This window comes from Prionailurus bengalensis, chromosome E1, assembly GCF_016509475.1.
Source record: "Prionailurus bengalensis isolate Pbe53 chromosome E1, Fcat_Pben_1.1_paternal_pri, whole genome shotgun sequence".
Taxonomy (NCBI): domain Eukaryota; kingdom Metazoa; phylum Chordata; class Mammalia; order Carnivora; family Felidae; genus Prionailurus; species Prionailurus bengalensis.
In genome coordinates this window covers 6,880,184-6,906,405 of record NC_057347.1, presented here as the reverse complement: position 1 = coordinate 6,906,405, position 26,222 = coordinate 6,880,184, and the positions used below count along the sequence as shown (strand labels likewise).

Here is a 26,222-nt window from a genome sequence, read left to right as displayed (position 1 = left end):
CTTGATCCCACCATCCCTGGGATCATGACCTGACCTGAGCCTAATTGAGCCACACCCAGGTGCCCCTTTGCCCATTTTTAAACTGGATTTTTTTTTTTAATTGAATTGTAGGCGTTCTTTATGTAGTCTGGATATTAACCCTTCATCAGACACCTGGTTTGCAGATCTTTTCTCTCATTGTGTCTGTTGCCTCTTCATTTTGTTGATCGAGTGTTGTTTCTATTTTGCATGAATTTGGGGGATGGTAGTACCATAATCTTTTCAGAAGTTCAGCCTTCTACAGTAGCAGATCTGCAGTTTTCCTGACCCTCACCAGGAAGGGGACTTCAAGCACAAAATGTATTTTTACACAGTTGTGCCCTAACCTTCCGTAGAACCAGCTTCATAATTGCGTGGAGCTCCTGGGTAAATCATCTTGCCCGTTTGAGGGCGCTCCTTGTGTATCTCTAGTGGCTTTAACTGAGCTCTCATTAGCTATGCGAGGGGACAGGAAGTCCTTTTACTGCTTTGCAAAGGGCTGGTCCTGGGACACTTACTCCTGCGACGTCCCCGCCCAGCATCTCTTTAGCCACCTGTCTTTGCTTCCAATATATTTTGCGTGGGTTGAAGTACTCTACTTTTTATTTCTGCTGCCGTTAACTGAGTGCCTCTTTTGTGTCGGCGCCACTTAAAGTGCTTTCAATATATTATCAGGCGCTTTAATTATAAAAATCTGGCGTAGATTGTTATGCCCAGAATTCGTGCTCCCCAAAGACCACCAGGGAGCCGAGTCCGATGCAAAAGCAAAAGAGCCTTTATTCGAGCTAGCTCGAGCTCAATCCCCTACCTGCACGGACGCAGCGGTGAGATACCAGGGAGAGAGAGCGAGTTTCAAAAGGACCAAGGTTTTATTGGGGCCTAGGGGCAGTTGGTGAGGTAATGGCTGTGGCCTCAGCGGATTGGCTGGGGAAGGGTCCGAGCCGTTAGGCAGGTGAGCTACTCAAGAGGAGGAGGCGTGGTCAAGGTGAAGGACACAGAACAAGATGGAGTTGGCCGGTGTAGGCCTGCCCTTTCATAGATAACTGTAACTACCCCCACCCCACTTTACAGATAAGCAAACCGAGGCTCAGAAAGGTCGAGATCACCCCATTAACAAACGAACCAAGACCCTCTTGCTCCAGGACTTGTTCTCTTAACCCCTAATGGATTATTCTTGCTTTTCTTCCCCAAAGATAATAAAGCAATCGTTAGGAGCCTGCATCCATTCATGCGAATCAATGGAAATAAAATTAGCGAAGGCGCCTACGCTAACGCTCTCTAGAACTTACCCCCTCACATTTCATCCTAACAACCACCACAACTAAGAAGGAACCAAAGTTCCAAGGGCTGACTCGCCTAGCGGGGCACATCACAACCCGTGGAAAAAGGGAGCAAACGCCCCGGGCACCCAACGAAAACTCCCAAGAATCGACTCCTATGCCAGGTGGCTTTTTCCGGCTCTGCGCTCCCGGAAGTCCCGCCCCAAGCGAAACAGTTTCCGGAAAGAATCGACGCAGGGAAAGCCGGAAAGAGATAGGGGGCGGGGTCGTTCCGGGCAATCTAGTATGCCCCCACTCTATGGCCGTCCCCAATTGACAAGCCGCGAGGGGCAAGGCTCTTCGCTATTGGACGCGTGGCCTCGCGTAGGTGGGCAGTTCGACGCGCGGCGCTCTGATTGGCTGGGCCCGCCACGCGGGGCGGAGGGGCGGGGCGTGGGGGGGGCACCAGGAGCCCAGTGACCCGCAGCCTTAGGAGCGCGGGCGGAGGCCGGCGCATGTGGGCTTTTCGCTCGGTGCTGCTGCTGCGGTCCGCGGCCGGGCGCGCCATGTCGCAGGGACCCGCCCGCCGCCAGCGGCCGCCCAAGGACCCGCTGCGGCACCTGCGCACGCGGGAGAAGCGTGGCGCGGCGTGGGAGCCCGGGGGCCCGAACACCGTGTACCTGCAGGTGGTGGCGGCCGGCGGCCGGGACGTGGGCGCGGCGCTCTACGTCTTCTCCGAGTACAACCGGTCAGTGCGCCGCCCCGGAGTCCGGCCGGGCCTAGGCGGCGTCCCCTCGTCGCGCCCCGCCCGCCCTCGGGGCTGCGGTGTCTCCGCGTCACCCGTGGGGAGTTCCGCTGCTGCAGCCGAGCTTGGCCCCTTAGGGGGTGCGGGGGGGGGGTCCCAGATGCCCTACACCCCCACGGCCGTGGGGTTCCCGGGGGCCCCTGAGAGCTGCACACTTGGGCAGGAGCGTCCTCTTTCCAACCCTTGGGCCCCGAGCCCCCTCGTGGCACACTTTGGCCGCACGACCTCTCGTGTGCCCCGACACCGGGACCTCATGGTTGGCGTGTGGGGTGGTATCAGGTCTGGTGAGGTGACGGGGGAGAGGACCCATCTCGCTCCAGCACCAGCCTGCTACACAGGCCCCCAGTCCCCCGCTCGCCGCTCCTCTAAGGAGGGTTCGTTCCCAAGCAGCATCTTCACGCCAGAAATGCAGCCCAGGAGCGCAACGTGTGTTTTTCTCGAAGCGAACAGTAAAGCATGTAAAACGGTGGCAGAGCTTTTACAGAGTAGCATCTCCTGAATGTCTTGCGTAACGTGTGTCCTGTAGGTATCTCTTCAACTGTGGAGAAGGCGTCCAGCGACTCATGCAGGAGCACAAGTGAGTCCGCCCTTTTCTCTTGGGGCGGAGGTGATTGTGGGCCCTGAACGCCGAGGTGACAGACAGGAGTGCTTCTGAAGCCGCACAGAGGGTCCCTGTGTTGCTCAAGTGTTCTGTCTTTCTTAGGTTGAAGGTGGCTCGTTTGGATAACATATTCCTGACCCGAATGCACTGGTGTAATGTGGGGGGGCTGTGTGGTAAGTATATTCTTTCTGGAGTTAGAGGCTGGAGGGAAGTCTGGGATTTTTAGCCTGCCCTGTTCGTTTTTTGTTTGTTCATTTTTGCCCATCTTCTGAGCGCACGGGAGCTGGAGTCTTTTTTCTTTTTTCTTTTTTTTTTTTAATGCTTATTTTTGAGAGAGACAGAACATGAGCAGGGGAAGGGCAGACACATACACACACACACACACACACACACACAGAATCAGAAGCAGGCTCCAGGCTCCAAGCTGTCAGCACAGAGCCCGATGCAGGGCTGGAACTCAGAAACCCTGAGATCATGACCTGAGCTGAAGTCGGCCCACCCAGGGGCCCCTGCGCGCTGGAATTCTTTTTATGCTCGCCCGGTCAGCTGCAGCATGAAAAGCTGGGAGTCAGAAGGACAGATTTTAACACGCATGCCGCTTCCCAAGCGTTACCATCCACTTCGTTTATCGAGTTGCTGGACTGGAGAAACGTGCCAGTAAACCGGAGGGTGTGGTGGTGATGGTTACAGTCGCCTTACACCCCCGGCAGGCGTCAGTGCTGCACGTGGCCCTTGATGACTGAAGCCTGAACGAGGACAAGGAGATAAATAGCTGGTGAAGCGAGGAGTGCGCCCCCTGGTGGCAGCTTCCGGGCACGGCGAGGAGACGGCTGACCTTCCTCCCTTCTTTCCTTCCTTCCTTGTTTCCTTCCAGGAATGATTCTCACCTTAAAGGAAACCGGGCTCCCAAAGTGTGTGCTTTCGGGACCTCCACAGCTGGTGAGTCTCTCCTGACTAGCTGTCAAGGCCAACCCCTCCTTTTCTAACGTGAGTCGCGAGCCGTTTCCGTTTCTGCAAATTCCCCTGTTGCCCCCCGGAGTTAACTGACGGTGGAGTGAACCCTCCGCCTTTCAAGCTAAAGAGGCCGCGTCACCTTGCACGAGTCGCTGTATCTCCTAGAGCTTCAGTTTCTGCCTCTGTCAGATGGCTGTGATGTTCCGTAAAGTTGCGAAGGGTTCCGCGAGGTACGCACGTAAAGCGCTAAGCCAGCTCCTTACGTGTTGGGTAGCAAGTGCGCGCGCACATTTCGGACCTGTTCGTGCCTTCCGACGCAGCCCCTTCACACTGCCGAGAAGTGGTGTGCCCATCGTGATTTCCCAGTTCTTGACATGAAAGGCAGGCAGCCGCCAGGTGCTGTTAATTCTGTCTCCAAAATAGTGCCTCAAAGCCATCCATTTGTCTGTCCTCGAGGCCTTCGTGCCGTCTGTCTCCTACCCGTGTTTTCCATGACAGCTTCATACCCGCCATGCGGTGGGGACGCACCCGTAGGCAAGTCACAGCCCCCACAGTGCCGCCCCCGCAGTAGGGCCTGGGAGCCCTGTGGGTCCCGGCTCTGGCCCACCCTTGGCTTCCGTATCCCGGTCCCCACGCTGGGGCTCCGCGGGCCCCTCTTAGCTCTTCCCTGAAGCCCCTTCCCGTCCCAGGGCTTTCCTTCTGAGCCCCCAGAGCCCCGTCGCAAGGACATTTGCTCAGGAGCCTGCCTGACTCTCGGACGGGCCGTACCCCGGCCCCCCGCGTCCCACGGGCTTCTTGCAGACCCTCAGCACGGCTGCCACTCCCCGGGGGTTTGTGCTCTGCCTCGGTTCAGTTTTGTCGCCGGATTTTATGTCTCACGAGGCTGGGGAGCGCGTCCCCCGCTCACCGCCGAACCCTTGGCTTCTAGCGTAGAGCGGCCACCGCGTGACTCTTTCTGCAAAGGTGGCTCAGAATACTTACTGGGCTTTCACGTTGACTTCTCTGCGTGCTGCCCGTTGCCGTTTGCGCCGCCGGAACTGCTGCTTTCCTTCTTTCTCTTTTGTAGGAAAAATACCTGGAAGCTATCAAAACATTTTCTGGTCCGCTGAAGGGAATAGACCTGGGTACGTTCCTGCCTCTGACTCGTGATCGGCCATTTCTGCCTTCTGTCTGCCCCAGTCTCTCGAAGGAGAAACCATAAAAATTGGACCCCGTGAAACCTTAAAACCCCGTGCTTCATCAACAGGAGATGAATTTTTTAAATCTTGCCTGTTGCGCTTTTCTGCGCGCCCCCTCCTGCCCCCAGGTAGAGGCTAGAGATGCTACTGGGTCCAGCTGGGCTCTGCTGGGAGGCAGGTGGCCTCCTCCTGGGGCAAGGCGGAGCCCACTATGCCAGCAGGGCCCCTGCCCCCAGGCGGTCCACGTCCCTGGTTTGTTAACACTCCTCTTCAAACATCATTTGGTTTTTTTTTTTTTTGAAGCTTATTTATTTTTGAGAGAGAGCGAGAAAGCACGAGCAGGGCAGGGGCAGAGAGAGAGAGAGAGGGAGACACAGAATCCGAAGCAGGCTCCAGGCTCCGAGCTGTCAGCACAGAGCCTGACTTGGGGCTCTAACTTAACAAACCACGAGGTCAGGACCTGAGCCGAAGTCGGACGCCCAGCCCAGCTTCCCCGGGCGCCCCCGATGCTCATCTTCAGTGGAAACACTAACGTCTTATTTCACATCAGATGGTGGTTCTTAGAGCTGAGATGATGCATTCCTTTTGGTGTCATGAGGCCGTGTGTTAACATATGCCTTTTAAATTTGAGAATTGTTGGGGCGCCTGGGTGGCTCAGTCGGTTAGGCAGCCGACTTCGGCTCAGGTCACGATCTTGCGGTCCGTGAGTTCAAGCCCCGTGTCGGGCTCTGTGCTGACAGCTCAGAGCCTGGAGCCTGTTTCAGATTCTGTGTCTCCCTCTCTCTGACCCTCCCCCGTTCATGCTCTGTCTCTCTCTGTCTCAAAAATAAATAAACGTTATGGGGCGCCTGGGTGGCGCAGTCGGTTAAGCGTCCGACTTCAGCCAGGTCACGATCTCGCGGTCCGTGAGTTCGAGCCCCGCATCAGGCTCTGGGCTGATGGCTCAGAGCCTGGAGCCTGTTCCCGATTCTGTGTCTCCCTCTCTCTCTGCCCCTCCCCCGTTCATGCTCTGTCTCTCTCTGTCCCAAAAATAAATAAACGTTGAAAAAAAAATTAAAAAAAAAAAAACCGTTAAAAAAAATTTTTTTTTAAATAATAAATTTGAGAATTTTTTTTTTTAAGGAGGTAGTGAGAATACATTTTTTTCATTGAGTGTAGTATTGGCCGATGAAAATACATTGGTGCTTCTTTCTTAAAATTTGTAATTTACTCAAATTCTGGTTTTAGTATAGCTTCCCAGCAGAATCCCAAGGGAAACCATTTGCTTGTGGTTGGTGATCTGGAAGGCTCTTCCTCCCCCAGTGCCTCTGTCCAGTGCAGTCACTGCCCCGTGGTCTTTTTCATACAGCCGTGCGGCCCCACTCGGCACCCGAATACAAGGATGAGACCATGACAGTTTTCCAGATCCCCATATACAGTGAGTACAAAAGCCCCGTTTCCTGGGAGGAGGGAGGCATGTAGGTCCCGGGCAAGGAAAGGGGCATGCGGAAATAGAAGATGCTCGAGTTCTGGCTTTGTGTGCCTGGTTTTGTGCTCTCGATACGATCAGGAAATTTAGTGGAAGAATTAAGATGGTTCCTGCCCTTCAGGAGTTTACAACCTCACCAGACACACTGGACTCCTAACGATCGTGATTGTACTTTGGGACATCGTAATCTGCCCTGTCAGTTTTGCACGTTTATCGCTTGGGGTTTATTTGCCACGGATGTAAGCACTCCTTTCGTGATGGGATGCTGGAGGGGTTTGCGCTAGGAAGGCGTTGTTTATAAACACTAATACTAATAGAAGTGTTGTGAATAGTTCAGAAGGTCCCGTGAACCTTCGCGAGTCCCAGGGTCAGACGACGAGGTTTTGACTTAGAAACCGTCCGCCTGTCAGGCCCCGCCACGTGTGTCTCATCTGTGTCTGGCCAGTCACACCCTGGGCCAGGTTTTGCTGATGGCGAGGAGGATGCAGGGCACTAGGGACATTCCCTTGACAGCGAGGCCTGCCAGGTGCTCAAGGGACACAGAGGACAGACAGCCCCCCGCAGGGGGCCGGGAAGCCCGGCCCTGGCCTGGACACACAGCTTGCACGGCCTCTGTGTGTGCGGGAGGGAGGTGGGTGTGTGTCTTGAGCAGAGGCAGACATGCTTTGGGGCCCAGTGAGACGGCTGGTCACATCAGAGCCCGCCTTGTCTGGCTCACTCCTAGTCAGATGTCCTCTCTTTCCTGACCCCTCCCGACACCCCCGGGCCTGATGTGTGTCCCTCTCTATTCCTCCCTTCCTGGCATGTGACCGTTTGCTTTGACGTGAGCTTGTGTGGCCCAAGCTGGCCGGCTGTCCCAGCCCCTAGGGCCAATAAGGAACGTGCAGGGGGGGAGCGGGCGGGCTTCTGCGAGACAGTGGCCCAGCCGGCCTCTTAGCACGGCGAGTTGTTTTACCGGCCTGGAGACTTAACTGGCTGCAAAGTCACGGCCCTCCCACGGCCTGGAGACTTAACTGGCTGCAAAGTCACGGCCCTCCCACGGCGCTGTCACCGCCGGCCTAGGTCTGTTCGTGGAGGGTGGCGCCGGTGCGTGAACCAGCCTGCTGCCTGCCTGCGTTTCAGTCCGCAGACACTGTTGAGTCCCTGCCATGGTCAGGGCTCTTGGCTGAGCAGACATGGGAAGGGGATCAAAAGGTCCTGCGGCCCAGAGACCCGGGTGGGGAGGCACCCAGTCACTGTCATAGGAGGCAGGCTGTTTAGTGGGCACTCCGGTACCGACCCGTGTGCACAGCGGGCTCCTGGCCGTGAGCTCACCTCCGTGGTGTGGGGTCTGATTGTTTTCCATGCCGACCAGGCGAGCAGACGCGTGGAGAACGCCAGCCGTCTCAGAGTCCAGAAAGACTCAGTCCAGGGCAGTCTTCGGATTCTGGATCCACCGAAAACGAGCAGCATCTTGCAGACGGTAACGCTATTTAAACCCAACAGCATGCGGTCTCGAGAACGCTGGCTTCTTTATCTGCTGCCCCGCCCTGCTGCATTGGAACTGTTTTCGTAAGAAGCCTGTGTGTAAAACGGGCGCTTCTCTGTCCGTGTGGGACTTGGCCCGTGGGCAGAGGGTGAAGGTGGCCGCGTGGAGCTCTAGGGCCAGTCCCCGGCCCTGGCTGGGCCCCAAACTGTGTTCCGTGCACCCGGAGGAGAGCAGGCTCCGGCAGATGGGTTCGTACGCAGCCTCTCGCAGCCTTCGTTAACGCGAGGTGATCTTTCACGAGTGCACGAAGTGCTCAGCCCACGGGTCCTATCAGTGAGTGGCTCTGCCCCTTTTCCTCCAGAACGACAGGCTGCTGGGAAAGTGAGTCAGAATCCCAGGAGTAGAGGTGTTGGAGGCGTGGGACCACGGCGGGCGAGGCCGATCGTTCCTCTCTCTGCCCTGGTCGGGCCTGCTGCCCCAGAAGGGCCGGCCTGTGCGCCACCCTGGTGTGGATGGCACAGGTGCATCTTCCCTGCAGGCCTTTTATTTTCGAGTTCGTTCGCGTATTCTGACACTTGTTTATAAAGCACATTACAGTTTGCTTTTTCTTCTCCACGTCTGGGTACACTGTCATCTTTTGAAACGTTTCACCAGGCATTTCTAGTTTTTCCGGTGGGCAGTTTGCGTTTTCTGTTTGCTCCGATCTCGGCGCCAGTGGGACGACATCCAGGTCTGCCGCAGAAAGGATACCAGGGTTTTCTTTGACCCTTGTCTCGTACGGTTGTGTCCGTTCCATTTTGCACGAAGCCAGACTTCGGATGGCCATCCACCTGGGAAGCCCGAGAAGGTTCACACCGGCCTTGTTCTGACCACATTCGGTTTTCCTCAGGTGTCGGCCAGAGAAAGCGTGGCAGGGACCCGTCCTTGGTCGTAGCCTTTGTCTGTAAGGTAAGCGCCTCCCCGGTGGGCTTTCGAAAGTGAGCATGCGTGGTGACCTTCTGTCAGTGCTTGTCCTGTGATTCTGAGGTGGCAGCTCCCGAGTCCCCTGTGCCCAGAAGGAGCACAGACCCCCTGTGTCTCCACCTATAATTTTATGTACTTTCAAACGCCCTTCCGGCAATGGAGCCCTTCCGCCTACACGCTGGTTTGTGTTTGGGAAGTCAGCCGTCTTGCACTTCAGAAATGTGGCTTTGTGTTCCTGCAAAGGAATCGGGCCTCTGTTCAGACTCCTTCAGCTCTCTTTTAGTTCAGATGGTTTTACCGTAGCTGTTAAACCACTCGAGCTAGACGCATTTTAATGCCGGCGAGCACTCACTGAGGCCTGTGTCTGCAAATCTGAAGTTGGACCGATTCTGTGAAAATTTTATGACAATAGAGTATTTTAAAAACTTGACTAATGGCCTATTTTTAGTAGGGCTTTGCATTAAAGTTTTATTAAGTGTAGCGAACACTTTAATCTGTGGTAAAGCTACATGTGTTGACTTTTTGTGGGCTTTCATTGGTTTTTGAGAAGTAATGTTGATTTTAAAATAGGTTTGTAATTTTCATCCAAATTATAACACCAATCAGGGAAAACACTTCTGGAAGGTCAGTAGTAATAGTTATCAGTTGCAGGATCATTGATTGTATCACTTCTGTCAACCTTATTGAAATAAATTTTTTTTAATGTTTATTTATTTTTGAGAGACAGAGTGCAAGCAGGGGAGGGGCAGAGGGAGAGGCAGACACAGAACCTGAAGCAGGCTCCAGGCTCCGAGCTGTCAGCACAGAGCCCGATGGTGGGGCTCGAACTCACTGAATGCGAGATCATGACCTGAGCTGAAGTCAGCTGCTTAACGGACTGAGCCACCCAGGCGCCCTGGTCAATTTATTTAAGTAATAGTAGGTTTTATAAGTTAGGTACTATTGTCGATAGGCTTATTACTTGGGTATCTCTGAGTTTTTAGGCAGTAAAAGAATTTTTTTTAATGTTTATTTTTGAGAGAGAGCACAAGCAGAGGAGGGGCAGAGAGAGTGGGAGACACAGAATCCAAAGCAGGCTCCAGGCTCTGAGCTGTCAGCACAGAGCCCGATGTGGGGCTGAAACTCACAAACCGTGAGTTCGTGACCTGAGCCGAAGTTGGATGCTGAGCCACCTATGTGCCCCCAATTTTTAAAGTAGGTTTATACGGCAATCTGTAAATGGTATGAGGTCCTTCCCTCCTTTCTCAGTAGAGGCCATGGAGCGTGATGAAGTGTGCCCTGTGTGGTGGGGCCGCCCCCCCCCCCCCCCATGTAAACCTGGCCATTGCTGGGCCGCCGTTCCCGAGGCTGTGGGCTATGGCTCCCCCGGCCCTTGTGTCCCCTCCTTTGTTGTTTGCTGCCCCGTCTGGGCCCTGCTCTCACCGATCAGCCTGTGGGCCCTTATCCCTCCTGGAGTCAATTTGCTGCTTCCCGGCTGAGGCTTTGGACGGCAGCACAGCTGAGCTGGTGCAGGCCGCGGGAGGTCGAAGGCAAGAGGCCCTACGTGTGAGGGCCTGGGACTCGGGCTGTCCTCCGCTAGGAGAGCATGGGCTTCAGACCGCCGTGTGCCAGTGCGGGGCCTCATGGGATCGTGTTCTGCTTCTCCGCTGCCTGCCACACACTCTGTGCCCTCAGGTGGGCACATGTCTCTTGTGGGCTGAAGTCAGCTTGGAGTAGAGGGAGGGGTTTTGCCTGCCTTAGTCTGCAAGTCCCTGTTAAATGTTAGAGACGTAGTTTCCATCCTGAAGCCCATCAGGGTCTGTGGAGGGAAGGTCACGTTATCACAGACGATGATGTCTGAAGCCATCATCTGAGCTCATCATCTTTGTGTTACATGCACTAAAGCTGTAATCCTTCATCTAGGGTAATGTTTGCCGAGCTAGAAAATTCTAGAATCCCAGTAAGACTCAAAGATCCAAATTGGAGGCTTTGCCCTCAGAGTAGCTTCCCTTTTAAAGATCTAAGGAAGAAAATGAAAACCAAGTGGAACTTTGTAGTCAAAGATTTATTAAGTTTTTATGCCGTTTCTGACTTTTTATTATTACATGTGAAACACGTAGATCTGTAGAATGAATGTACATGTTTTTTAAGTACAGGAGGGTGACTATCAGGTTTGGGGGCGGGATTTGTTGTTTGTCCTTCCGGCATGGTAAGAGCATGTCGGGCATTTTTCATTTTACAACTTTTCTCCAGGATGAAAGCAGCTCCCTGTTATGGGTTTGCAAAAACCCCAGGGGGAAGATCACTCCCGCGTTAGTGCCTGTCACTGCCCTCACGGTTCTGGGTCCTGTAGGGATTTGTGCGATCATTTCTGTTAGACAAGGTTCTGGTCACGTCCTGTTAGCTATTAATTGGTAAGTACGGGATGATCAGACAGAAAGGTGTATGTTTCTTCTCAAGGATGCTTGAAGGATACTTTTGATTTGGAAATGGATTGCATTTTATTAATCTGTAACAAGTTAACGTCAGGAAGTAACGTGCTGGGTTTTAAGTCGTTCAGCTTTTAGTCCTAAAGTATTTGAGAATCAGTGACTTCTTCAGGATGTAGCGTGGGATATGGTGTATTTCATTTCAAAGCAATAACCGGACCTGAGTGCTTCATCAAGCGGTAAGAAAGAAACCGAAATTAAAGAGCAAAGCCAGGGGCGCCTGGGCAGCTCAGTGAAGCGTCTGACATCGGCTCAGGTCATGATCTCGCGGTTCGTGGGATCGGGCCCCACATCGGGCTCTGTGCCGACAGCGTGGAGCCTGCTTTGGATCTTCTGTCTCCGCCCCTCCCCTTCTCACGCTCGCTCTCTCAAAAATAAATTAACATTAAAACACACACACCAAAAACATAAAACCAGAAAGGTGGTTAAAAACCCAAGAAAAGTGGTTAAAAGCCGAGCTTCCTCCTCCCTCACTGAGATGACGTCTGCGTTCTGTCTGTGGCAGCTGCACGTGAAGAAAGGAAACTTCCTGGTGCTCAAAGCCAAGGAGCTGGGCCTCCCGGTGTGAGTGCGGCCGGGTGGCCGGGTGGCCGGGGGGTGGGGGGGGGGGGGGGGGGGGGGGGTTGGGCGGGGGGCCCATGTCCCCGCAGCACCCGGCTCACCCGTGGCTGGCCTCCTCTTTTCAGCGGGACGGCTGCCATCGCCCCCATCATCGCTGCTGTCAAGGACGGGAGGAGCGTCACTTACGAGGGCAGGGAGGTGAGGCGCCCGTTTCCGTGATGTGTCCGCAGTCCCTGTGGGGGCCCGAACGTGGGACAGCCGTGCTCTGGCCCGGGCCCCGCAGACAGAGCTCACTTTGAGGGAAGCGTGTCCACGCTGGCCACGTTTGGGTGTAAATGCAGAGCGTCTAGTTAGGGTTGGCGGTCCTCCTCTTCACGGGATGGGTGCTCTCCCTTGTCGGACATACGACAGACCCCCTGAGGGTGGGCTTGGGGCACGCGGCCCAAAGGACCGCCACCGTGCTCTTAACCAGGGTGTTTTCTCTGGCGTCTGAGAATGTCAGAACCAACGGCCACAAACCCGAGGGAAGCTTGACTGTCCTGCCCGGCTTCATGGCCACTCTGGGTTTGAAGTGCCCTCTCCAAGTCTGCGTACGTGTAGAGGAGCAGCGCGAGTGGGAAGGGGGCGGGCGGTGATCCTCCCGCTGGTCCGTGCGTGTTCCGTAGGGATTCTGTGCGATTGGCAGTTCCCTGCATGTCTGCTGAGCTGGGGCTCTGCCCTCGGAGAGAGTCATCACCCCGCTGTTTTGCAGATTTTGCCTGAAGAGATCTGTACTCCTCCAGATCCCGGCCTTGCTTTTGTTGTGGTGGAGTGTCCGGACGAAGGATTCATTCGGCCCGTCTGCGAGAACGCCACCTTCAAGAGGTGACGAGGGCCGTCGGGGTGGAGGAGGGCGTCTGCCTGGCCCGTGCTTGCTCCTGGCACGGAGCCGCGTCTGGGAAGCCCGTGCTCCCAGCTCCAAGTGCCGGGGTCAGGCCCCTGCTGGCAGGATTGACCAAGGGACTGCTAGTCAGCGGGCTTTATGGAGTACGCGAGTGTGTGAGTGAAATTAGGGAAGACTAAGACCCGGAGAGCCCTTGCAGACTAGAAGATCAGCGGTTGGTTAGGGTGCTAAGTCTAGGACACGTTCTAGAATTGTTTTCAGCCCTTTTTTTCTTTTTCTAAAGTTTATTTATGTTTGAGAGACATAGTGAGCATGCGCATGAGTAGGGAGGGGCAGAGAGAGGGAGAGAGAATCCCAAGCAGGCTCTGTGCTGTCAGCACGGAGCCCTCTGCCGGGCTCGATGCCATGAGCCTGAGCCGAAATCAAGAGTCAGATGCTTAACTGAGCCACCTAGGCGCCCCTGGACTATTTTTAGTTCATAAATTGTTCACTTGCCTGCATTGAAACTGTTGAGGCAGGTCTGACGTGTGTGAGAGTCTTGGTCAGGGGTCTGTGTTAAGGGATGGAACCTTAGTCTGGGAACACCTTTGTTCTGATATTCCGGTGGCCTGGGCTCCGTTGTCTCCTGTCGCGCAAAGATGCGGGACCCGTTTTCAGGTCGGCTGTCATCCCGGGTAGCTTGGCCCCACACGCCCGTGCTTTCCTCTTTCTCCCGTCCTTCGTGCTTTCTTCTGCGTGTATTTCTCCTGCTCCTAATTCTGATTTACGTGTTTCACTCAGTCGTTTTATGCTGCTTATCACAACAGACCTTCTGGGGCAGCTCTAACTCTTTCCGGTTAGTGTGAGAAGCTCTTCCTCAGACCTGCTTTTTCTCCTTGGGCGACTCTGGGTACCCGGCTGGCACAGGCTTTGCGTTTCAGTCATGCCGTGGCGGCAAAGCTACTTGGAGTCCCTGTGAGCTGATTGGCGCGTGCGCTGAGGCAGTGCTGTGAGGTTTAAGCACGCGACCCTGTGCGCTCTGTGTGTGTGTGTGTGTGTGTGTGTGTGTGTGTGTGTGTTGTCCGTATGTCTGTCTGTGTGCATGCGCGTGCGCGGAAGGGAAGGATAGGTTAAAAATACTGTGTGAATTTTTTTACGGGAACCGGAAGGAAATGCATCCGCATGTTAGATAGTGACCCTCTCTCTCTGGACAGTGGAATCACAGACCATTGTAACGGCCCATGCCTGTGCCCTGGGTCTACTGGAAGGCGGGCAGTAAGGTAGAGCTGGAGGTGCCGAGATTTATGGGGGGAGCTGCTGTGAAAGATGGGGGGGGCGGAGCAAGAAGAGGCCTGGAGAACCTCTGTCCTGCTCCATAGGTCCGAGCCCCTGTGGCCGGAGGGGATGGGGATTGTCTCCAGCGCCCACGGGAAGGCCCGGCGGGCAGCCCCCGAGCCAACCAGAGGAGCCAGCTGGCGCCCTCCCTGTGCTCACCCACTGGGAGAGCAAGCCAAGCGCCCCCCCCACGGCTGCACAGGCACCGTGTGCGAACGTTGTGAGCCTGTATCACTGTCCAAAGCAAAACGCCGCTCTCCCCTCCCCCCAGGTACCAGGGAAATGCCGAGGCCCCCGTGGCGCTGGTGGTTCACATGGCCCCGGAGCGTGTGCTTGCGGACTCCAGGTACCAGCAGTGGATGGAGAGGTAGGACCCTGTGCCGTCTGTCTGTCCTCCCCTCCTTCCCCCGGCAGACACCTGTGCCCCGCGTGGGGAACAGCTGCCACTAGGTGGCGCCGTGCGCACACATCCAGCAGCTAGTGGGGTCCCCGCACACTCCGTGTCCCAGTGAGCACCGCCCACTCTTGATGACCCCGTGGCCGAGTCCTAAAGAAGAGACTGGCCAGTGTAGCACAGCAGCCTCAGGTCACTGGACACCCAGCATGTGACAGGCAGTGTGCTGGTGCCTCGCTATTTCATCCCGTCCTGCGAGGTGGCCATCTGCCCACGCTCGGGACCGGGAGAAGAGGGCGCTCCACGCCGGCCCAGCTCAGCACCAGGCGGGGCCAAACCAGGTGGTGTCGGAGCTAAGCTCTGAGCGCAGGGTGACGTGGTGGGGTTCCAGCCCCCCAGCCCCCTGCTCATCCAGGCGCCCCCTCCGCTCCTTCCTGGATAGCCGGTTCGTCGTCACCCTCTGTTCCTGGAGGAGGGCCTGAGCCCTAACACACGTGGTCTGTTTTCCTTTTATGGTGCCTTTTCTTCTACCCTGAACTCCGTTTTGTTTCCCAGTCCCTATGTAGGCGCCCGACGTCTTAGCTTTCTGGTTTCTTCTGGACTCTTTCCAGTCCGCAGAGAGCACTGGACTCCGAGCAGAGCAGTGCGACTTCCTCTCTCTGAGCCCCTCCACCTACCTACGTGCACTGGTGTCGCCGCTGTCCCCGCAGCGGGGTTCCCCCTGCAGGGCACCGTGAACACGCCGTCTCTGCCTTAGGTTCGGGCCCGCCGCCCAGCACCTGGTCCTGAACGAGAGCTGCTCGTCCGTCCACAATCTCCGCAGCCACAAGATCCAGACGCAGCTCAGCCTCATCCACCCCGACATCTTCCCCCCGCTCGCCACCCCCTGCCGCCAGGTAGTGCCCCACACGGTCCCCCAGCCCAGCCTGGCCCCTCGGCTCGGTTTCTCTCCACGCAGTGGGGTTTGTCTCTTCCAGGAGGAAGTCCCGGCTTCCCGTGTGCCCACCGTCCGGGGCGAGTGCCTCCTCAAGTATCAGCTGCGTCCTCGGAGGGAGTGGCAGAGGTCAGGACGACTCTGAGCTGACGGAAGGGTCTAGAGCGGGAGCGGCAGGCTCTTCTCGTGAAGGGCCAGGTAGTGAATACTGCAGCCTGTGCGGGCCACGTGGCCTGGTCTCGGGCACTGAACTCTGTCCCTGCTGCAGATGAGCCCCGGACGAGCAGTAAATGAACGGGGGCGGCTGCGTCCCAGAGCAAAGTCACCAGGACACGCGGCTCTGGTTTGGGTCGAGGCGGGAGGGTGAGGCCAGCGACGAAGCTTTTGCAAAGTCTTCCCCATGACGACAGGGACACCTACGTGTCCCTTGTTTTACATCAGAGAAGTAACGTGTGTTTGATGGAGAAAATTAGTCACCCGTCATCTCGTCCCCGAGATGAGAGAAATTGATGGTTAACATTCTGTTTTTAAATTGGAACAAGCAGGGAATGTATCTTTTGAAAAGTGTGTATGTGGATCTGTGACCTGACACGTCTTTCTTTTCCTGAGTCATTGCGTGGTCTTTGGTAACCGGATTTCTAATGGCATTGCAGATGGGGTGTTTGTTCATTTTAGACGTTTCTAGTTTTGTGTTGTTCCCCTGAAGCATCGAGTGTTTTATAGGCAAGCGTCTGAGGGGAACTCTGTTCCGTCAGGGGGGTTCGCAGGTGTGGGGTTACTGGGTCGGAGGGCACTCGGTGAGCGTTAAGTTGCCGGCAGGAAAGCCTCTACCAGTCCAGCCAGTACCGTGGGAAGTGCCTCCCGCCCACACACCTCTCACGTTCAAGTGAATCCCGAGCGAGTTGAAGCTTCCCGTCCACTGTGTTGTGACTGCACGCTGTGTGCTCTTGTGACGAGTGCTCTGGCTTTTTACAGACCATGCGGTCTTCAGATTTCGGAGCCTGCTGTCAGCCTCTGCACACAAGGCTCATAAAGCTGAGCCCAGCCGGTACCCAGATGCGCCTCATGCCCACGCATGGTGCAAGTCCCGGGCCTCCCGGGTCGGATTCTGGGGACCCGGGCCTGGCCTCCCTGCGCGAGCGCCCGGTCGGGGTGGGGAGCCGCTGACAGAGGCTTGCCTGTCAGCGTGGCGGGACCAGCCACGTCACATCGCCGGGGCCTCGCGAGAAATGCATCAGTCAAGGCCTGCTTTTCCACAGGGTTCTTGGGCTCTGAGGACTTGTTACCACGCGAGCCATTGCTCGTGGGCTGTGCGTGTCCACCAGGGCCGTCTGCTCCTCTCCCCTCCCTTCCTCTGGCTCCCAAGGGACGTCAGGCATCGTCTGGAGATGTTTTTTGTGGTTACAGCCTGGGAGGGCCTGGGGGCTGCCAGTGGCTTCGAGTGGGTGGAGGTCGGGGTGGCGCGCAGGACCCTGCCCTGAATGTCGGTCGTGTCGGGTTCGTGAGACTTTGAGCTGAGATGTCATGAGGGGCTGAAGCTATTCAGAACTTGCTCTGAGACCCCCCCCCCCCCACCCCCCGACTAGGCGGAGAAGGAAGCGTCCACACGGCAGGAGGACAGGACCGCCCGGGGTCTCAGGCACTTGGCCTTCACTCTTGATGTGAAGGACTTTCTGCCGGTTGCGTCCATAGGTCAATTCCAGACATCCACTCGGGTGTCTGCTTGAGGCCACGCCCGGGCCGGTCGCCTGAGACGCTTTTCTCCCTGCAGGGATGCGGTTATTAACTGCAATCCTGAGGAGTTCATCGCCGAGGCCCTGGAGCTCCCCAACTTCCAGGAAAGTGTACAGGAATATCGGAAGGCTGTGCGGGACGGCCCAACCCCCGCAGGTGAGCGGAAGACCCCAGAACAGCCTTCCTCTGCTGGCCGCTGGTGTTTTCGGAGCGCTAAGCAGGAGGTCGGCAGGCACCCTCTGACCTGGGCTAGTGACGTCACGCGTGTTCTCTGAGAACACCGGTGCCCGTGCCTGCCGCCTGCCCTCCCGCCAAGACCAGGTGCATCAGAGTGTTTGGTGACGGCACCCGGCCATTCTTTACAAGGCACGTGGCTGTGTGCGGCGGGCCTGGGAGCTCCTGCCGGCCTCTGGAAAGAGCTCTGAACCCTGGCCGAGCCGACTCGGGATCCGGTCCTGGCTTTGCTGAGGATCCACAAGAGATTTGGCCACGACGCCCGCCTTGCTGGGTGACACTCACCATTGTGCCGTCAGCAAGAGCAGTGGGGGGGATCTTGGTGACCTTTGCTGCAGGAGCTGGTTTTTCTAGGGTGCTTTTCAGCTAATGATAGAAGCGGAGAACGCTGGTCCAGAAAGCGGGTGGGCGTTCATGGGGCCAGATGGCCTTCCACCCAACTGCAGTTTCTGAGGTTTTTGTTTTTGTTTATCTTGGAGAAAGAGCACGAGTGTGCTCTTGGGAGGGGCAGAGAGAAAGGGAGACAGAGGACCCGAAGCGGGCTCTGCGCTGACAGTGGAGGGCCTGGTGTGGGGCTCGATCCCATGAACCACAACATCACGACTTCAGCCGGAGTCGGATGCTTGACCCACCGAGCCACACAGGCCCCCCCCCCCCCCCCCGCTACAGTTTCTGCATGGAAGTTCGCCTGGGCGGGTATAGGGGCTCCTGCCCCCAGAAGTAGCCTTCCCGTCTGTCTGCTTTGGGTTTGTGATTGCATTTCTGGTTTGCGTGTGAAAGATGCACCCGGATCAGGCTCCTGGCGGTGCACGTGGAGCTGGTCAGGCTGGCTGACAAGGGGCCTCGGCTTCCGAACCATCAAGGCTCTCTAGACTCTTGTTCTGGCTCCGCCTCCTCTGGAGAGAGCCTGCGTGCGGTGCGTCCCCTCTGAGCCTGCTTGTGTCCCCTGTAAAGCTCTTGGTGGGAAGAGCTGGATGCCAGGCAGAACCCGCCCCTTGAGGTAAACGATTCACAGCGTAAAGGCCCCTTCGTTTCGTAAAGGACCAGGAGCACTTCTTTCCAAGGAAGGGCCGTGGGATTTATTTGCCCTTCCTCCCAGACAGCTATTGACGCCCAAACAGCCAGTGGAGGGGGGCCTTGCCTCCTGAGGCCCTGCCAGGTGGGATCCGCAGCCCCTCCTGGGAAGCCAGACTTAACGCCCCTCCTGGCTGAGTGCCGGCTCACTTTGGACCCACAGAAATGGGCTCTTTCTCGTGTGTGTGTGTGTTTCCATAGAGAATGGAAGCCAGTATCCAGAAATCGTCTTCCTCGGGACGGGGTCTGCCATCCCGATGAAGATTCGGAACGTCAGCGCTACGCTTGTCAACATAAGGTACTGCGTTCCTGGAGCTCCCTCCCCCCCCCGTGCGCCAGGCACCGCCCCGACTTCTCAAACAGAACCCCTGCCCCGCCGCCCGGCCCAGGGGCAGATGGGGCGTCCTCTCGGCCAGAGGGCCGGGGAGAGGAGTCGTGGGCGCTGATGCGTCTCGTGATTAACCTCAGTAGCTGGCGCTTCCGCGACTCACCAGGCTTCGTCCCTTGCGCTGTCTGTTGATGAAAATAGCCGGCCCCGCCGTCTGCCGTGCGCTTTGCTGAGAAACCATCTCGCCGAGTTTTCACGTTAACCCTATGAAGCAATGCCCACCCGTTGCCTTGATCGGTAAACCAACGCTCAGAGAGGCTACTGGTTCCCACCGCCGGTCGGGGCAGCTCCGGAGTGTGAGGCGGTGTCTTCTTCGCTGCGCCGTGCTGTCCCCGAGCTGGTGACTGCTGGTGCGTGGAGCGGCCGCGGGGCTGGTGCGCCCGTCTCGTGCTCGGCCCTCGGACTCGGTTCTCTTGGGTCGGGCCGGCGTCCTCCCCCGCAGAGAGGTTAACCCGGGCGCCGGGCCGTGTTCGCCGTGCGTCTGCAGATGCGTCCGTGGAGGAAGTCAGACTGTGAGGGGCCGGGCCCGCTTTGAGACCGTGCGTGCTCGTCTCGGATGCCAGCCGTGTCCAGTGCGCACGGCACGTACGAGGCGCGCCCTGACATCAAGGGTGCGCGCATCTGGGACGGACTCCGTAGGACCCCGGAAGAGCAGTCAGGCGGCCAGGCCTCCCTCTGGGGGCTGAGAGGCTCCGTGGAAGGGGCTTCTCCCGAACCCCCCCCCCCCCCCCCCCCCCCAGTGGCACTGAGCCTGACGCGACTCGTCCGGAGGCGCTTCCGCAACGCGGTCCCTGCCCAGAAGGTCACGTGTCTGTGTGTCTGGGGCTTGGCTTTTCCCCGGAGCCCGGCCACAGCGCCCCCTGCCGGACAGCCCCTCCCGGAGGAGGACGAAGGCCTGCGGGAGACTGGCCTCTCCCCGCGGGGCAGAGGCTGAGACGGGCCATCGGGATGGAAGCACCCGGGGCCCGACTCCTCGAGCGGCTCCCCGGCAGTAGCGGGGCCTCCGCCGGTCACCCCCCTGCGCCGGCGGTCATTGCCTGTCCCGCCCCTGCCGGGCAGGGGGCGGCCCGGGCTGAGGAGGCCAGGACTGCTCGACTGGAAGCACAGCGGGCGGCTGCCCCGCGTGCGCACCCGTGCCCGGCGCTGGTGCGGCCGCGGGGGCCGTTGCCGGGTTCAGCTCCGATAACCCGAGGGGCCTCCTTGCGAGTAGATGCTTTTGTCCTCCCGTTTCACAAGCCGGGCGCCAGCATCCGCGTGGCCCTGGGTACTGTGTGTGTTCAGGGGTTTCCGTGGCCGGTGGCCGCCTCTGTGCGATGAGCTCTGGCGTCCGGAGTTGCCGTGGCGTTGGGCTCGGCCTCTCAGCGCGCGAGAGGTGTGGGAAGGCGTGGGAGGGACGCAGCCGCTCACCCCGCCTCTTCCGGACGTGGGAGGCCTGCGGGCCCCAGGGGCCTTTCCCGGCCACGTGACCGTCACCCTCGTCCACAGCCCCGACAGGTCCCTCCTCCTGGACTGTGGCGAAGGCACGTTCGGGCAGCTGTGCCGTCACTACGGAGACGAGGTGGACAGGGTCCTGGGCACCCTCGCCGCTGTGTTCGTGTCCCACCTGCACGCGGATCACCACACGGTGAGCGGCGGAGGGACCCCGGCGGAGGGCAGGCGCCGCTCTGGCCCGCGCTACCCCCCTTCCTTTGCTGCTGTGCCCAGATGTGCCCAGGGCCTTGGCTCTTCTCTCGCTGGTGCGGTCGCTCCGCTCGGTGCACTGCCTTGGACAAGGTCCCGCTGTCAGCCTTCACCGGCTTGCCTGCCCGCGAACCTGCCCTGAGGGGACCTCCCAGGGCCAGTGGGGACCCCAGACCCCTGCCCTGTCCCTGGTCACGCTGCCCACGGATTGTGGCTGATAGGGAGGTGGGAGCGGCTGCAAGAGCAGGACGCCAGAAGCCAGACGAGGCGTGGCGGAGGGGACTCCGGACGTGGCTGACGCGTGTCCCCTTCTTCCCCCTGCAGGGCTTGCTAAATATTCTGCTGCAGAGGGAGCGAGCCCTGGTAAGTGCCGCGCGCACATTTATTGTCCTTTGAGTTTGGTTGGCTCACCCCTCGGCCACATCTCCTGTCACCCTGAGCTCCCGTCCCTGACTTGGCGCTCCCTCGGGTGTCCTTGCCTCAGGCATCTCTGGGAAGGCCGTGTCACCCTCTGCCCGTGGTCGCCCCGACCCAGCTCAGGGCTTGGCTCCAGCAGTACCACCACCAGTGCCAGCGGATCCTGCACCACGTCAGGTGAGCGTCGGCACCTGCCGCCTTGGGCCGCGGCCCTCGCGAGACGCCCGCCGGGACCCCGCAGCCTTCCCCGGGACTGGGCCCCCGGCGGCGGGCGACGGGGTAGGGATGCTTTGACCCCAGGACAGGAACCGTTGACGGTTCCCGTGCTGCATCTCAGCCCAGCCCTCTTTTCGGTTCTGCTCTAGTTCCTAGCTTTACACCCGCACTTCTCCATGAAAGCGGCCCAGGGCCCGGCGCCCGAGCAGGGGCGACCCGGGGAGGGAGTCCCTGTGCCTGGGATCGGTCCCCTCACTGTAGCCTCCGGCAGCCCTCATCCGCGACGTCTCTTACCGCGGCCTCGGGGCTTGGTTTGGCTCTTTTTAAATGACAACTCTCTTCTCTTAGTTACTGATTTAAGTACTTTCTTTACAATAACGCTTTTGGGGCTTTCTAGCCAGACACTTGTACTTTGAATCACGTTAACATAACATAACATAACATAACACCCAGGGGCACCTGGGTGGCCCAGTCCGTTGAGTGACCGGCTCTTGATTTCTGCTCAGGTCATGATCTCACTGTTCGTGAGATTAAGCCGTGAGTCGGGACCTGCGCTGACAGTGCATAGCCCGCTTGGGATTGTCTCTCTTTCTCTGCCCCTCCCCCACTTGCCCTCTCTTTCTCTCTCAAAATAATTTTTTTTAAATTTTTTTATTTATTTTTGAGACAGAGACAGAGCATGAGCAGGGGAGGGGCAGAGAGAGAGAGACACAGAATCTGAAGCAGGCTCCAGGCTCTGAGCTGTCGGCACAGAGCCCGACACATGGCTTGAACCCACAAACTGCGAGATCATGACCTGAGCCGAAGTCGGACGCTCAACCGACTGAGCCACCCAGGCGCCCCCTCTCTCAAAATAATTTAAAAAACCCATGACATTTTTTTTTTTCACGCATGCGTTAAACTCTTCTGTCTTCTCCCAGCCTGATTCCTGCCAAATGCCTTCAGAAAGGGGCAGAGGTGCCCAGCCCCGAGGTTGAAAGGCTGATTGGTTCGCTGCTGGAAGCGTGTGATCTGGGAGAGGTAAGGGGGCGCCCGCAGGCGGGAGGGTGACGGGGGCACAGCCGGAGGCCGCTCAGCCGCTCCTTCAGTTTCAGACCTGCCTGGTCCGGCACTGCAAGCATGCTTTCGGCTGCGCGCTGGTCCACACGTCCGGCTGGAAGCTGGTCTATTCGGGTGACACCATGCCCTGCGAGGCTCTGGTCCAGATGGGTGAGTGGAGGCGAGTGTGGGCGGGGGAACGGATGGCGGTGTGGACCCGGGACCCAGCGTTTCTCAGGCAGAGGGCTCTGCTCCAGTGTCTGCTGCTTCCTCTCTAGGGAAGGACGCCACCCTCCTGATACACGAGGCCACGCTGGAGGACGGCTTGGAGGAGGAGGCCGTGGAAAAGACGCACAGGTAGGGGAGACTGATGAGCCGCTCCCTTCTCCCCGGAGGCACTCGGAGCCACCTCGCGTCAGCCCCGAAGGGAACGACTGTGCTCTCCAGGGACCGTGACACGGGGCCAGCTGGCTTCCCACTAGGCCGTGGGGGCTTCTGCCCTCATTCCTGCAGCGCAGTACGGGCAGGGCGCTAGCCGGGGTGGGGATCGAGTATTGCGCGTATGGTGGCAGAAACGGAAGCCACAGCAGGGAGCTGCCCGGGGAAGTGCAGGCCCGCCTGGGTCGCGGGCTGTTGCTGTGACAAGAGTGTGTACCCCAAGCGAGAAGCCCCCTTCCCGTTCACTGCCCTCAGGACGGGCGCCCTGACGCCAGCCCAGGCCTGGGCTCCGTTTGGGGGCGTGTGCGAAGAATCCAGCCGTCAGGAAGAGTTTGTAGGCAGTAGGGGCACTGACGGAGGAGCCCCCCCTCCCCTCCCCCACCCGGCCTTCCCGGGGCCTGTGTGTGACCGGGTCTCCCTCCACTGGGCGCCGGCCTCACGTGTGCTCTCTGTCGGCAGCACCACGTCTCAGGCGATCGGCGTGGGTGTGCGGATGAACGCGGGCTTCACCATGCTCACCCACTTCAGCCAGCGCTACGCCAAGGTCCCCCTCTTCAGCCCCGGCTTCAATGACAAAGTGGGGATCGCCTTTGACCACATGAAGGTCTGTGCATGTGGGTCTTGCACGGGGGGGGGGGGGGCGCTCCGGGTAGGAGGGGGGTCTGTCCATCCTCCCGCCGTGGCCCGCCCGGCAGGATGGCAAGGCCGACTTTCTCCGGGGCCTTCGGGCCGGACCGGGGTCTCTGGCCACTGGAGTCGCTGAGGAGTCAGGCCCGGCCGTCCCCACGGCCGCGTCGTCTGCACCTCGGCACTTGCTGGGGAGTCGGTGTTCTCTCTCGTCAACTGGCCAGGAGGCCAGCCTGGGGCCTCCGGTCCCTCTGAGGACGGACAGCCTCGCCTTTCCTGACCCCCGTGCGGTTTTGCTCCTTTGGCCACGAGAGGGTTGTCTGTGCCCCTTTCCCTAGAGGGCTTCCTCCTCCCGCGGCCTTGTCCTCCTCCCGCTGGTAGGAAGGCGGGTGGGGGGCCAGCCGGCACCTGCCGCGGCAGAGGGCTCCCTCCGCGCAGCTGACCCTGACGCACGTCCTTGTTCTCTGCTCCCCTCCCAGGTCTGCTTCGGGGACTCCGCCACGGTCTCCAAGCTGATCGCCCCGCTCCAGGCCCTGTTTGCCGGCGACATTGAGGAGATGGAGGGGCGCAGGGAGAAGCGGGGGGTGCGGCTGGCGCGGGCGGCCCTCCTCTCCGGGGAGGTGGGCGGCCCCGAGGATGGGGCGCCCCAGCAGAAACGGGCCCTCCCGGAGCAGCCGCAGAGCCCTCAGAGCAAGAAGGTCAGGGCCCAGTGAAGGCCCAGAGCGACCCCAGACTCGGGAGGCTGGCATCCTCCGCGCGGTGGCCCCGGGTCTGCTCCCCTGGGCAGCCCTCGGCGGGGCCCAGCCCGGCCTTGGGACGTGAGGCTGCCGGATGGAAAAACGGACAGGTGGAATTCGGTACAAGCCAATTTTTAAGGAAGTCACGAAAAACGGCGGCCCATGCCTGCCGCAGCCAATGCGTTCTCTCTGCACACCCGAGGCGAGCAGTGTCCCAGGAACGCCGCGTGGTGGACGTGAGCGTCTGAGTACCCGAGACTCCAGAAATACCACTTCCAAAGACAGAACCCAGTAAAGATGCCGCGTGGAACCTAAGTGCTTTGCTTCGTCCTCTTAACACCGCTGAGGAGGAGTCTCCCCGCCCTGCACCCAGGGAGACCTGGAAGTCAGCTCCGATGATTGCGAGGACCTCTGGAGCCTGTCCCTAGGAAGTGGCCACCCCTCTGTGCCCTGGATTTTGACAGAAGTCAAGCCATGCCGGCTCAGGAAGACGCGGGTCCTCGCACTGTTCGGCGGGAGACCCCCTCACCACCCTGGAGTCATGAGAAATCCGACGCCGAGTTGGCTCTCCTGCCCTCCTTGTGGGATTTAACAACGCTGAGGTTAGTGCTTGGAAACCGAGGGAATTTTCAAAGATGAGTCTGGTATTTATTTGTGTCTTCTCCCTCCCAGGAGAACACACAGATTTGAAAGTGAAACCAAGGATGTAGCCTTGCCCAGCCCTGGTCTCAGGTTTCCTCCCGAGGAGGAATGTTCCCGGCAAGTTAATCGTCAAAACAAGAAGATAGGCCACGCTCAGGGATAATAAATCTATTTTAATAACATTACTTTTGACAACTATTTGTACATGTATTTAAAGGTAACTTTCAACCCCTGGGCTCCGTTACAAATTGGGTACTGAACCGTCCTCGCCAGAAGTGAGCAAAGCTGTTTGTTAGCATCAAAAGTGGCAAAATCCCACCAGCGGGGAGGGTTACTTTACACCGTGTGTGTTGGGGGAAATAAGCATTTGAATTTCTCATTGTACACCTATACATGGGTTTAGTTTGGCTCAAATTCAACAAATATAGATTTCATATATACAAACATTATATCATGTATAGGTAGATCGCATCGATTTTAAACGGATAAAATCGGAACTTTTGAGTTGCATGCAAGACCCGATGCCGTCTCACTCCCTTAATCCCCAAGTGTGACTGGGCTTCCTGTGTCCTCCGGCGCCGCCCCACTGCTGAGCGCAGCCCGCGGGCCCGGGGGCCGTGCCTCCTGCCCCGCGTCGCCGAGGGCCACCTTCCCTTACTGCCTGCTGCTCGGGTTCGCGCGATTATTGCTGTTCCCTGCGGCCTCCGGGAAGGAGAGGCGACCTGCCGTGGGGGGGGAGGGGGGGGCGGGTATGGGGGTAGTTACTGTCGGCGGAGGTTTCTGCGGGGCCGGGGCGCCATCCTCCGCCGTCCAGGCGCCCTCAAGATCAGATTAGAAATTCAGAAGTATAAAACGAGAAGGTAGTGACGTGAGCTTTCGGTCACACGGTAGGGAAAAGCAAAACCCTTAGGAAGGGAAGCAGATTTTGTGTTAAGCCATTGACTTTAAAGCCCACGCGTCAGGGCGGCCGCAGGTTGTACACCGGCTGCCTCCCCCACCCTCCGACTTGCACTGCGGGCGCACGTCGCTGCCACGACTTCTGGATCCCAGAGCCAGTCTGCTGGGAGGGGGGGTCCCCTGTAGTCACCGAGGTGACGGAAGGGCGCCCCCCGAGCTGTCAGAGCCTGGGAGGGCAACCGCGGGTGGCACCAGGCACCCCAACCCTCCCCGCACCCCCAGCCTGCAGCTGCAAACGACCTTTCTGACGCGCAAGCCCGGGGGGGGGGGGGGGGGGTGAAAGTGGATGAAAATAGGCACAAAGTCAAAAGGCAAAGATCAAACAAAAGGCCAAAGTCACCACCCCGGGGAACAAACGAACTCTGCACCTACTCCGACCACGCAGGCCGGAGGGGACAGTTTGGCGCACGACTCCAGCCTCGCTGGCAGTGACCGCACAGCCGCTCGCTCGGCGAGCCCAGGGGGCGCTCCAGGGTGGGTGGTGGGCGGGGCCTGAGCGGGTCAGAGGGCGGTGCTCTCAGACTCCTCCTCCGAGTCCCTCTTCTCCGTCACCGAGTGTCGCCGCGCGTGCTCCAGGGGGCTCAGGCGGAGCGGCGGCCCGAGCTCTACGTGGATGGAGGGGATGTCAAAGTGGACGAGATCTGCAAGGTGGCAGAGAGAGGGGCTGCTGAGAGGCTGGCGGGGGCCTCCCGCCCACCGCAGGGTCGGGGTGGGCCTGGGTTGCTCTGCTCCTTCCCCCGGAGCCTGTGGGAGCGGAGCACCCCGACCCCTT

At 58.6% G+C, this 26,222-nt stretch overlaps 2 protein-coding genes across 8 annotated transcripts in view; one reads left to right on the top strand and one right to left on the bottom strand.

The window, feature by feature from the left end:
• The first annotated feature begins 1,723 nt into the window (after nt 1–1,723).
• On the top strand, nt 1,724–24,678 carry ELAC2 (elaC ribonuclease Z 2). Of its 3 annotated transcripts, XM_043583155.1 has the most exons (24): nt 1,724–2,025; nt 2,609–2,659; nt 2,786–2,856; nt 3,558–3,622; nt 4,704–4,761; nt 6,164–6,232; nt 7,638–7,745; nt 8,641–8,699; nt 11,688–11,746; nt 11,869–11,941; nt 12,495–12,607; nt 14,212–14,307; nt 15,092–15,230; nt 15,312–15,397; nt 17,040–17,158; nt 18,512–18,608; nt 20,184–20,322; nt 20,703–20,741; nt 20,863–20,972; nt 21,932–22,031; nt 22,100–22,220; nt 22,328–22,406; nt 22,947–23,091; nt 23,594–24,678. In XM_043583155.1, the coding sequence occupies exons 1-24, from the start codon at nt 1,793–1,795 to the stop codon at nt 23,825–23,827; spliced, it is 2,463 nt and encodes an 820-aa protein (XP_043439090.1). In that variant the 5' UTR covers nt 1,724–1,792; the 3' UTR covers nt 23,828–24,678. The 3 variants fall into 3 exon arrangements, with proteins under 3 accessions (XP_043439090.1, XP_043439089.1, XP_043439092.1); XM_043583154.1 differs by having other exon boundaries at nt 1,738–2,025; nt 15,092–15,397; XM_043583157.1 differs by lacking the exon at nt 7,638–7,745 and having other exon boundaries at nt 1,739–2,025.
• Nucleotides 24,647–26,222, bottom strand: part of ARHGAP44 (Rho GTPase activating protein 44) — a 179,678-nt gene continuing 178,102 nt past the window's right edge. For 3 of the 5 annotated variants that reach the window (XM_043583162.1, XM_043583158.1, XM_043583160.1), the window contains one exon: nt 24,647–26,091. In XM_043583162.1, the coding sequence (XP_043439097.1) occupies nt 25,952–26,091 (140 nt within the window). In that variant the 3' untranslated portion in view covers nt 24,647–25,951. The remainder of the gene's footprint in view (nt 26,092–26,222) is intronic. The other 2 variants (XR_006297753.1, XM_043583159.1) reach the window with 1 other exon arrangement.